Source organism: Salvia splendens, chromosome 11, assembly GCF_004379255.2.
Source record: "Salvia splendens isolate huo1 chromosome 11, SspV2, whole genome shotgun sequence".
NCBI classification, from domain to species: domain Eukaryota; kingdom Viridiplantae; phylum Streptophyta; class Magnoliopsida; order Lamiales; family Lamiaceae; genus Salvia; species Salvia splendens.
Genome location: NC_056042.1, coordinates 6,821,958 through 6,834,868, shown reverse-complemented (window position 1 = coordinate 6,834,868; position 12,911 = coordinate 6,821,958). Strand labels below are relative to the sequence as shown.

Here is a 12,911-nt window from a genome sequence, read left to right as displayed (position 1 = left end):
ATCCATTAAAGAGAAAAAAACTTATTAAATAGACTAATTTTACAGAACAAACAAAAATAGAAAAAGATTATTAAGGGAGTATTAGTGTTATGACACACTATTCTACAGAATTCGAATTCGTCTCCAGAGTTAATTAACCAGACACATTTGATGTTAATCAAGAAGTTATTATGTTTGAAGAGATCTCAATTGACAAAAAAAAGTAATATTACAGTTATGAGAAACAAAGAGGGATCAAGCAGTATTGGGAGCAGATCCAAGGTCCCTGAGCATGGCTACAACCTGCAGCATATTGGGGCGCTTGGAGGGGAAGTCGTCCACGCATTGCAGCGATATCTCCAAGTACCTAACCATCTCCTTCACCTTCCCGGCCTCGGCCTCATCCTCATCCTCATCCGCGTCCTTGTTCACCGACAGCAGCTCCGCATCGATCACCTCCATCCCTTTCCCTTCTCTCACCTTCCCCTTCACCCACCCCACCAGATTCGTGTCCCCGAAGTCCTCCTTATCCGTTGGCCTCTTCCCCGTCAGCAGCTCCAGCAGGATCACCCCGAACGAGTACACATCCCCCCTCGACGTGCACCTGAAGCTCTGGTAGTACTCTGGCGGCACGTACCCTGGCGTCCCCGCTAGCGTGCTCACGCTCAGGTGCGTGTCCAGCGCGCTGATCAGCCGCGCCATCCCAAAGTCCGACACCCTCGCCTCCATCTCGTTGTCCAGCAGCACGTTGCTTGACTTCATGTCGCGGTGGATGATGTGCGGGATGCAGTTGTGGTGAAGGAAACAGAGCCCCTTCCCCGCCCCCCTCGCGATCTTCTTCCTCTCCTCCCACCTCAGCAACCTCTTCCCCCTCGACCGCCCGTGGAGCATCTCCTCCAAGCTGCCGTGTTCCATGAACTCGTACACTAGCAGCCTTTCCTCCCCGATTTTGCAATACCCTAGCAATGGGACTAGATTTCTGTGCTTGATCTTCCCTAGCGTTTCCATCTCCGACATGAACTCCCTGTCGCCTTGGCAGCTGAGGCGGATGAGTTTCTTTATGGCCACGCTCGAGCCGTCCTTGAGCGTGGCCTTGAACACCTCCCCAAAGCCGCCCGAGCCGATCATGCTGGCGGCGGAGAAGCCATTGGTGGCCTCGATCAGCTGGGAGAATTTGAGCTTCCGGAGCTGGCGCTGGAACGTGGCGACGTTGATGCTGAGAGGCTCCCTCTCCTTATCAATCTTCCACGTCGTGGCCGCGTGGGAGGCCTGAAGGCTGCTCAGCATCTTCGCCCCCTCGGCCTCCCTGCGCCGCGCCCGGGCCGCAATGGCCCACACAATGAGGATGCACACGCAAGCTACTGATATGAGTATCCCCATCACGATGCTATTAGCCCAAGCCGCAGTCCTTCCGCTCTTCCGCCCCTGTTCGTCGTCCGGATTGGAAGAAGGCTGGCTGTACTGGCATTCCATCAACGGGACGCCGCATAGGCCGGGGTTGTTGGCGTACTGGCTCGCCGGAAGAGTGCTAAGCTGCCCTCTCTGAGGAATCTGGCCGGTTAGCTCGTTGTGAGAGAGATCAATCTGTACCAAGAAGGATAGCATCGAGAAGGACTCTGGAATATGCCCCTGCAGTCTGTTGTGCGACGCGTCGAAAACTCCGATATCCTTTAGCTGCCCTAACGACGCCGGAATCTCGCCTGATAGCTGGTTGTGCGATATGACCAGAACCTGCAGAGCTATCATATCGCCGAAAGCATCGGGAATTTTGCCGCGGAGCTGATTATAAGAGAGATCGAGATACTCGAGCGTCTGATACCGGGTGAAGAGACTCAAAACAGGGCCGGAATAGAGCCTGGTGAAATCGCAGCTCTTGAGCGACGGCACCTGCAGCAGCCTCTCGGGGCGAATTCCGGCGAATTCGAGGAGACCTCCGACTCCCCTGCACGAGTTCCCCACGTTCCGGACGAAGACAAGTGTGTTTCCTGATAGGATTCCGGTGAGCGCCTTCGCCCCTTGCTGCCGCCCTAGCCGCGGCGGGATCTCGCCGCTCAATTGGTTGCTGTTCAGGTCTAGCCATACCAAACTGGTGCAGTTGGCTAGCTCCTTCGGGATCTGGCCGCTTAAACTGTTGCTGGCGAGTTGCAGAACCGCAAGGCGCGATAAAAACCCGAATTCCTTGGGGATTTCGCCGGTGAGGGCGTTGCTGGTGAGGGAAATCCACTCTATGTTAGCGCAATTGAAGAGTTCCGTTGGGATTCTGCCGCTTAAATGATTGTTGTTTAGTATCAGATTCTTCAGCTTCCTGCATTTCCCGAGCTCCGGCGGTATGCTTCCTTCCAAGCCGTTGTACCAGGCTATCAGCTGCTCCAGATTCTCGAGATTTCCTAATTCATTCGGAATCGATCCGTTGATGTAATTGATGCTGAAGTCGATGATCTTCAGCTTTGAGCATAAGGACAGTTGAGACGGGATCGGGCCGTAGAGGAGATTGTCCGGCGCCCGGAGCTCCTCTAGCGAGGCGGCGCCCGGGCATATATCCGGCGGGATTATCCCGGAGAGCCTGTTGGAGCTGAAATCCACCACCCTCAGGTTCTTACAGAATGAAATTGACGCAGGAAATTCGCCGGAAATCCAATTGCCGCTGAGCTGGATGGTGTCCAGAGACGATAACTTTTCGAGAATTGAATCCGGAAAAGGACCGGTCAAGTTGTTGTTGGAGAGATCCAGCGTTTGGAGAGACGAGCACGACGCGAAGGAGGAGGGAATCGATCCGGTGATGTTGTTTTTGGAGAGCTTGAGGCTGACGAGGGTGGCGCACGTGTTGCCGAGCTCCGGCGGGATCCAGCCACTGAGGTGGTTGTGCGAGAGGTCTAGGGTTTGCAGGCTTCTCAGCGCGCCGAAAGCGGAGGGAATCTCGCCGGAGAGGAAATTATCCGGCAGAATCAGCTCCACCAGGTTGGTGCAATTGGAGAACGACGGCGGCAGCGATCCAGTAATCTGATTTCCCGACCAATCGAGGCGAGAAAGGGAGCTGCACTTGTCGATCTTCAGATCAGAAACAGTGCCAGAGACGTTGTTGTAGGAGAGATCGAGATATTTAAGCTTGTCGATGTGGAGGAAGAGATTCTCCGGCAGGAATCCGGTGATGTTGTTGAAGGCTAGATTGACGTACTCGAGATTGGGGCAATTGGCGAACATGTTCTCAGGTATGCGGCCGATGATTCCGGAGAAGGAGAGCTGGAGCTCCTTAACAGAGGAGGGGATTTGCAGGAGTGAAGAAGTGGCGTTGACGACGAAGGAGTTGGCGGAGAGGTTGAGGGAGAGGAGCATGTCCAGTGAGGAGAGCGGAGAGAAGGAGATGTGACCGACAAGGTTAGATTGGGCGAGATCAAGGGCGATGACGCGGCGCTGGTCGTTGCAGGTGACGCCGTGGAATGTGCAGGGGTGAGCGGAGCGCTGCCAGCTGGAGAGGGCACGGTCGGGGTCGTGTTGGATCATGATTTTGAAGGAGAGGAGGGCCAATTTATCGGTCTGCGATGAGGTTCGTTGCGAAGTGACCGCGGCCGCGGCCGCGGCGGTGGAGAGGAGGAGGAGAGCTAGCAACATCTTCATCTGGATTGCACGGGGAGAGGAGGGGTGATTTAGGGAGAGAGGGAGTGGTGAGGAGAATGATGAGGCCAGGGAGGGAGTGATCTTTCGCAAAAGTTTGTTCCCTAAACATATTCATATGTTTTTATATTGAAAAAAGGGAGGGAAAGTGGGAATCGAAAAATCAGAATGTATCTGAATACATTATACAAATACATGGCGCGAGTATTTACAAAGAAATACATAAAGGTGCCGAAAAAGAAATTAATGAATTGTTGGAAACTTTTTTTACATGATTTTTAATTGTTCTGGAATGATTGTGTTTGTTGTATAAACCAAAGTTGAGAAAGCTGAGATATTTATCCATTTCTTTTAACCTTCTGAAATCGCACTCAGTCTAATGATTATTTGAGCATCGAGCTGAATAAGAAATCTGAGACCATCCATGTCCGTGCTCTTGCCAACGATCACGGATATGGGTCCAGCCACACTTTTTTTGCCTGCACTTAGGTAAGAGCACAACACCACATCCGTGCTCTTCCGCAAGGACAAGCACAAGGGTTCCACCATTCCATTATTTAATTTAAATAAAAACATTTTCACAAAATTAAAATGTATTAAAAATATCGGAATGATATTACAAAATACATTAAAAATTACATAATTAAAATCCTAAAAAATAAATATGACATAATTAAAATCCTAAAAATTTAAAATTATATAATTAAACTCCTAAAAATAAAAAATTACATAATTAAATTCATAAAATTAAAAAACACACTACTCGTGGCCGAATTTCGCCCACATGTGTTTGATTAGGTCTTCTTGTAGCTCAACTTAAGTTCGGGTATCGCGCATTGTGTGCCTTGTTTCGATCCTCTCACCCACCGTCGTATGCACACCTCGGCGTAGAGGAGACCTCGCGCTTGAGCTTCCGGCTTCATCCTCGTCGTAAAAGCTAGCCGCCCTCGGTCCTTCGTCGGCTATAATCATGTTGTGTAAGATAATACACGTGTACATGATGTCGGCGATATTTTTCACGTACCACAGCTGAGACGGGGCCTTCACAATGTTGAATCGGGCTTGAAGGACCCTAAAGGCTCTTTCGACGTCTTTCCGCTCGGATTCTTGACGCTGCGCAAAAAGAACCAGTCTCGGGTCTTGCGGGTTGCTGAGCGTCTTCACGAAAGTCGACCACCTTTGATGTGAAAAATGGATGATGAATGTGTGTATTTATAGATGATTTTGGGGAAAAAAAATAAAAAAAATTCAAAAAAATAAAGAAAAACAGGCAAAAAACGGCCATTTTTTTGGGAGTGTGAAATTTTTTTTTTCTTTTTTGGTATTATTTTAAATTTTTTTTAAAAAAATTGATTTTCCAACGAATATGCCGTTGGCCAATTAAAACGCGCCACGTCGCCTGCTCGTTGGTACGGATGTGCTCGATGCATCGAGCAGCGTCGTGCCAACGGCAAGAGCGCAGCGGCGGACAGCGGTACCGCGCCGCTGGCACGGACGGACGGACGAGCGATTGCTCGCCACTATGGATGCACTTATAATTACTTATCGTATTTGTACTAGCTAATGGACCAATGTCTTTTATTTAAGAATTAACTTAAGTATATCCTTTCTCTAGTTACACTTGGAAGAATGTGAATAGTAACTTTTGTGATTTTAAAGATAACAAAGCATAACTCCACTCCGGTCATATATTTCTCAATTCTCATGTATAAATGCAATAGATTGAGAGTTCCACTTAACTTTTTATTGAATCATTGAAATAATTAGCGATTATTTATAAAATCTTAACTGAATAATCTCATTCATTCTATTTAGTTTTTTCAAAAAGAAAAAAAGTTTGCTAGGATGTATATAACCTTTTTTATTAGCATATAAACATAAATTTTAAAGGAGAGTACATATAACTTTAATTTGCTTTTCACCGGTTAATTGGCTACAGTCTACAGATAACAAGTATAAATATAATAAAAGCTCCCATGAAAAGGAAAATAAAAGGTAAAAATACAAAATGATGTCCTCCAAGAGGGGATGATGATGATGCCTCATTTCCACCAACTAAGCTGCTCCTTTTTATCATGATCACCACCATACTGTTTCTCCCTGCTTCCCATCTATCTCTCTCTCTCTCCTATTTTCTTACTGTGTAAACATACAACTCTCTCAATATGGTGTATTTTGACCTTTTCATATATATTTGTAAATTCAAACCCCCATCTGGACCAAAACTAAACTAGAACCTTTTTTACTGGTTACTGTCCCCACAAAATTACTGGAGTACTAATTTATGCATCAAACTCATCTGTGTATATTGGAATATATATCTTTCTTTATTTAATTTGCACTTGATTTGGAATCACCTGTATGTGCAACTTTGGGGTCAGTTGATCAGATTGAGTGCACATACTACATAACACAAATATAAGACATAAATACATACCTTTAATTTTTCATCTCACAAATATCAAATTTATTCTTTTACCAATACATATAACTAAAAGTAATAAATATTAAAAATAATTTCATATACACATACATATGACTCTGTCTATTTTTTTACTATAACAGTTTCAATTGCAATTGCAATATTTGCAGTATTGATTTATCGGCAAAGCCGACACGTGCAATTTCTCATTTCTCACTTCTTTCATATTAGATTACTACTATTAATTAATCCAAACAAGAATATATGTGATCTTTTCAATAATTTGAGATTTCTCTTATCACTTGTTGCTATCGTTGTAGATCAATCTATAAGAATTGGCTTCATTTTGGCACGACGTGAATGAGCTAATTGGAATCGAATAAGTTGGAAGCATAGCATGCGATCCCCCTCTAATTGCAAACCTAATTGGACTTTTAATTATATTCGAATTACACTCAGACAAACCTTTTTGGAATACTTAAAGCACAATGTGTCAAAGCATATCAAATAAGATATTCCCATCAAGAGAGAAGATTATGGAATAATTGATTGATTCAATCACATAATAGCTTAGAATAGATTGATCACATTTATGATATTTTCTATAGTTAGAGAATAGTCTTCCCTATATAATGAGGGGCTATAATGCATTGTAAATCATTCAATTCAAGAGATGAAAACATCTTCTACTCATAACATCATCTTACAATCTTTTCGCCCAATATGATCTGCCTCTCTCGATTACCATCTCTAAGATGGTATCAGAGCAGGACGATGCGGGCTTGAGACTCAGAACAATATCATCATAGCCTCGAGTACCTTTCCCGACCTTTTGAACCTTGCAAAAGCAACCAACAAACAGGATGTCAGAATCCGATTCCACAAACCGACTGATAACCCTTTCTACAGAACAATTTGCAGAATTCATAAGACTAAGTATGTCTCACAACCCTCCAAAACAACAGCCCCAAACCGAACCCCTACCAGAGTCGTTGGGGGATGTACACGTGCAAACCAAGCTCAATGGGGAAAACTACCCCCTATGGGCAAAACTGATGCAGAGAGCCATCGGGGGGAAGGGTCTGATATCTCACATTTCTGGAGTGTCAAACCCTCCTTCACCCGACCGACCCGATCTACACAAGATGGCTACAAAGAGATCATTGTTGCTTCAACTGGATCATCAACAACATCGACGCCAGCCTCGTAAACGAGGTCTCCCAATACGAAACGACCCAAGATCTGTGGGAAAACTTGGCCATCACGTACGGAAGCGGCGCCGATCCATTCCAAATCTCAGACCTACACAGACAAGCATACGGGATGAGACAAGGAAATTTATCGCTGGAAAGTCTATGGCAAAAATTCCAAGACTTGTGGATTTCCATCGATAGCAGAGACCCAAATCCGATGGACACACCATCCTCCATCGAAAAATACAACCAGAATACTCAACGCCATCGGTTGTACCAATTCATATGGACGCTCGACGAGAGATATGACAAGATCAAGCGGGAGATCCTGAATATGGATCCCATCCCAACAGCCAGAAAAGCTTACAGAATGGTCAGACGGAAGGTTGTTAACGAAAAATTAATGAACCCAGAAGCTAAGGACTCCGGAATCGGGGTCAGACTCGCAGCCTTCGACCGAAGCCGAACACATTCCGCCCAGAACCAGCCACCACCAGCCAACAAACCCTACCGGCGAGACGAAGATAGGAGCAAGTTGATATGCTCTCATTGTGGGGGTAAGAAGCACACGAAAGAATGTGCTTCCACCTCCATGGATTCCTGGAGTGGTGGGAGGAAATGAAGAAGGCGGTCGCCAACAAAAACACACTCACCGGAACAATGGCGACGACGGAGGGAGAGCGGCAATAGCCGTCGCATTCAGGGACCGAGCCACCTACCCCAATATACCACCGGAGGGAGGCGTTGGTCCACCGACGGCGAATGGAGACGACGACAGAAATAAGGCGACAGTCTGCGTCAATTGCAAGAGTATGGTCGGAAGGTAAATTGACAGGAGACGCCATCTCCGACGACAGGCGACGGCTAGGGTTCCCACGGGAGAGACCAAAGCGGCTAGGGTTCCCAATTAAGAGGTGGATAGGGTTCCCGATTTGGGGGAACATTTTTCCCTAAATATGGCCAATTCTCCAAAACCCCAAACCGACCCCCCAAACCCTTAAAACTCCAGAAAGAACCCCCAAATTACCCGAAACTCCAAGAGGAACCCCGAGCTCAAACTATCTCCCAAAAAGCACCCCGAAACTCCCAAATATCACGGCCACACCCCTAAACCCAAAAATTACCCAACATCTGCCCCCCAGAAAAACGAATATTACATTCCGACTCCCACACACCATAAATCTTACAAACCACCCCCCACACTCCTGAAAAATTAGACATCCTACCCTCTGTACCATGTAAAAATTCATTTGATGCCTTAGCTTGTTTCTCTATGTCCCAAACAGGCCCGAGGGATACCCAATGGATTTTCAACTGCGGGACAACAGACACAATGTCATTTGAGGCTTCTGATTTTTTAACCATTTCGAAATCCACTAAATCCTATGTCCAAACTGCCAGTGGGGACCTAGCCCGAGTCCATGGGGCCGGAACACCACTCTCCGGCTTTCTAACTGTCTTTTTGTACCATCATTATCGCATAAGCTCTTATCTATCAGTCATGTGACTAAGGAGCTTCATTGTAAATTACTAATGCAGCCGAAATTTTGCATGTTACAGGATATCAAGACGGGGACGGTAGTTGGGCATGGCACTGAGCGCGGAGGACTGTACTATGTGGACGAGATAGCCCAACAGAGTGTCGCGATGCTGACTCACGGACCGACAGACAGACAGACTTGGCTTTGGCATCGTCGGTTAGGACACCCGTCCATAGGATATCTTCGCATGCTTTATCCAAAGTTAGTTAATTCTATGAACTCCTTTCATTGTGAAACTTGTCTGTTAGCCAAAAGCCACAGACACACTTTTAAGTTGAACAATACGAGAATGGAAAAACCTTTTGCTTTGATACATTCTGATGTGTGGGGTCCTGCTCCGGTTATTGGGGGTCAAGGTTTTCGTTATTTTGTGCCATTCATTGATGATTATTCTCGTATGACTTGGATATATTTTCTGAAAAATAAGTCTGATGTTTTTGCTAAATTCAACGAATTTTATACCCTAGTCCAAACTCAGTATAACCAAAAGATTCAAATCTTAAGGTCAGATAACGGGGGGGGGGGGGGGGAGAATTTGTCAACACAAAAATGCAAGACTTTTTTCGGGAAAAAGGGTTAGTTCATCAGACATCTTGTGCCTACACTCCAGAACAAAATGGGGTTGCAGAAATGAAAAATAGATATATCCTTGAAATTACCAGAGCCCTTTTAATTGAGTCCAAAATACCCAAATCTTTTTGGCTCGAAGCAATTGCGACTGCGGTCTACCTTATGAACCGATTGCCTACCGGGATTCTAGACTTCAAATCACCCTTAGACCTTTTTTCCCACATTTTGAGCTCCCGTCTTTACTAACTCTGGAACCTAGGGTGTTCGGATGTACTGTCTTCGTACACATAACTAAACAAGACCGTACTAAATTTTCTCCGTGTGCCCTAAAATGTGTCTTTCTTGGTTATGAAAAAAACCAAAAAGGGTATAGATGTTACAACCCAACCACTATGACCATATACACCACTATGAATTGTGATTTTGTGGAAGTAGAGTATTTCTATAGCCAATCTAGTAGTCAGGGGGAGACACAACCTTCAGATAATCATCCGAACAGTGACCTACTAAATTGGCTACCTACACTCATATATAAACACTGGCCCAGGGGAAACTCAATCAGGGGGAGAGCCACGGTCAAGTCATGTCACAGACGTTGGTCCAACAGAAGAGGTTAGCGGCACCGCCGGGCCGTCACATCCTTTAGTTTAGAACGAGGAACAACGTGGAAACGACCAAACATCAACCCCTCCTTTGATTCCTGAGGTAACCAGTTCAAATACTAATGACAGTTCAAATACTAATGATAGCGCATCCTCGGAAAACACTAATCTTGAATGGAACAATGGAATTGAATGTGAAACCAGTGGTGGGTGTATAAATACTGAACAACCGTACGAGCTACCCACTAGAAGTACAAGAGGAGTCCCACCTCAGAGATACTCACCTGAATGGAAAGGTAGAAAGGCCAGATATGCAGTGGCAAATATCGCTCAAGGACGGCTATAAGAAATGGCGCGAGCATTTGTAGCTGCCCTGTATGAGGAGGAAGAAATTCAACAATCATTCAAAGAGGCCTCAAAACATAAACATTGGAGAGAAGCCATGAAGAAGGAGATAGATGCCCTCGTCAAAAATGGAACATGGGAAAAGTGCACACTGCCTAATGGGAAGAAGCCAGTTGGATGTCGGTGGATTTTCACCATCAAAAGAAGAGCAGATGGTTCAATCGAAAGATATAAGGCGAGACTTGTGGCGAAAGGATACACTCAAGTGTATGGAATATATTATGAAGAGACCTTCTCCCCTGTGGCAAAGTTGAACACTGTCCGAGCTTTACTGTCTGTAGCAGCGTGCAAAGACTGGCCCCTACATCAGTTTGACGTCACCAATGCTTTTCTTCATGGAGAATTAGAAGAAAGTAAAGAAGTCTATATGGAAGCGCCTCATGGTTTTTCGGCAGAATTCAGAACAGGCCAAGTGTGTCGTCTGAGGAAAACACTATACGGGCTAAAACAATCACTAAGAGTCTGGTTTGGAAGGTTTTGCCCGGCCATGGTTAAACAAGGGTTCAAACAGAGTCAATCAGATCACACACTCTTCACGAAGAAACGAGGAGACAAGATAACTTGTCTAATTATCTATGTGGACGACATGATCATCACAGAGATGACATTGAAGAAATTCAAAGCCTAAGAGAGAACCTATTCAAGGAATTTGCGATGAAAAATCTAGGAGCATTGAAGTATTTCCTTGGAATAGAAGTATTGAGATCCAGACACGGGATATTCTTGAGAGAGAAGAAGTATGTCCTAGATCTGTTGGCAGAAACAGGTTTATTGGAGTGCAAGCCGACATAAACTCCCATGATTCCAAATCACGGCTTGAAGATAGAAGAAGGAGCTGACCTCGCAGATCGAGAACGGTATCAACGACTGGTAGGAAAGCTTATCTATTTATCTCACACTCGGCCAGACATCACTTATGCAGTGGGCATAGTTAGTCAGTTCATGCACCGACCACAGACCGACCATATGGAAGCAGCCTTGAGAATCGTCCGATACCTGAAAGGGACGGTGGGCTATGGAGTGTTTTTGGCCAAAAGAGAAGACCTTGAGATTGACGGATACACTGATGCTGATTGGGCAAACAATCCCGTCGATAGGAAGTCCACAGGAGGCTACTTCACCTTTGTTGGAGGCAATCTTGTTACGTGGAGGAGCAAGAAGCAGAAAGTAGTAGCCTTATCAAGTGCCGAGGCTGAATTCAGAGGTATTAAAAGTGGACTTATGGAAATAATGTGGTTAAGAAGGTTATTAACAGAAATTGGCTACCCTCCTACACGGAAAAGCTAATTATTCTGTGACAACAAGGCAGCGATCAGTATCTCAGAGAATCCGGTGTAACACGATAGAACTAAACATGTGGAAGTCGACCGACACTTCATTAAAGATAATCTTGAGGTCGGCACCATTGAGTTCCCGTTTGTACGATCCGAAGAACAATTGGCAGACATCTTGACCAAAGCAGTCCATCCAAAGGCCTTCAAGGAGATTTTGGGCAAGTTGAGTATCGGGGATACCGTTGCTCAACTTGAGGGGGAGTGTCAAAGCATATCAAATAAGATATTCCCATCAAGAGAGGAGATTATGGAATAATTGATTGGTTCAATCACATAATAGCTTAGAATAGATTGATCACATTTATGATATTTTCTATAGTTAGGGAATAGTCTTCTCTATATAATGAGGGGTTGTAATGCATTGTAAATCATTCAATTCAAGAGATGAAAACATCTTCTACTCATAACATCATCTTACAATCTTTTCGCCCAATATAATCTGCCTCTCTCGATTACCATCTCTAAGACAATATTCTTAATTCTCGTGATTAATCCATTTATATTTATTCGTATCATTAAAAAATTATTTGAAAAACAAACGCGAAAATGACATATTTTCACCCATAATAACTGGGGAAGAAGTCAAGGCAATTTCGAGTAGTCAAAATTTTGCTTTAAAGAGAACCGACCTTAGAAAGTATCAGTGTTTGTATTTATCCAATTATTGAATTTGTCGAAAGTGCATAGTGGTAATCTATGCTAATTTTGAAAATATGAGTAAATAAATTATTTGTTTATTGTTTTCACGAATTTATGGGGATTTCTTTTAATCATAATTGTGTTGGTGGGGCTTAGGCTTCAAAAGCAAATGTATCAATGTTCCAAATGAAGACCTAAATATATGTTGGGGCACGCCTGCAGATGGAACATTGATATCACTCTCAACTATTACCCAAATGTTTTGATATGATCCCTCAGTCCATGTTTATCAATAAAAATCCAACTCAATTAACCATTTTTTAATATATAATTCATTTTTTTATCTCCTCTATATTATTTTTACATCATTAATATTTATTCAACCCGATATTGAGCCCATTATTTGATGATTTATCGATAACCACAACACCATATTATTATATACAGTATTTATTTTTATATTAATTTTAATAATATAAAATTTATAAAATTAAAAAAAGTATACTATCAAGGAAAAAAGATTATATGTGAATAAAAAATGAGATTTTTGGTGTGCAAAACTATAACAAATATAGTCTCTATTTATATGGATGAAAAATTATAGTATAGTAAAT

General features: G+C 44.1%; 2 protein-coding genes across 2 annotated transcripts; one reads left to right on the top strand and one right to left on the bottom strand.

Annotated features, from left to right (window-relative positions):
- Window positions 1-151: 151 nt before the first annotated feature.
- On the bottom strand, window positions 152-3,674 carry LOC121753744 (serine/threonine-protein kinase BRI1-like 2). Its single transcript, XM_042148992.1, has one exon. It carries the CDS (start codon window positions 3,592-3,594, stop codon window positions 235-237), a length of 3,360 nt encoding a protein of 1,119 aa, XP_042004926.1. The 5' UTR covers window positions 3,595-3,674; the 3' UTR covers window positions 152-234.
- A 7,448-nt stretch (window positions 3,675-11,122) lies between these two features.
- Window positions 11,123-11,611, top strand: LOC121754354 (secreted RxLR effector protein 161-like). Its single transcript, XM_042149731.1, has one exon. It carries the CDS (start codon window positions 11,123-11,125, stop codon window positions 11,609-11,611), a length of 489 nt encoding a protein of 162 aa, XP_042005665.1.
- Window positions 11,612-12,911: the final 1,300 nt, after the last annotated feature.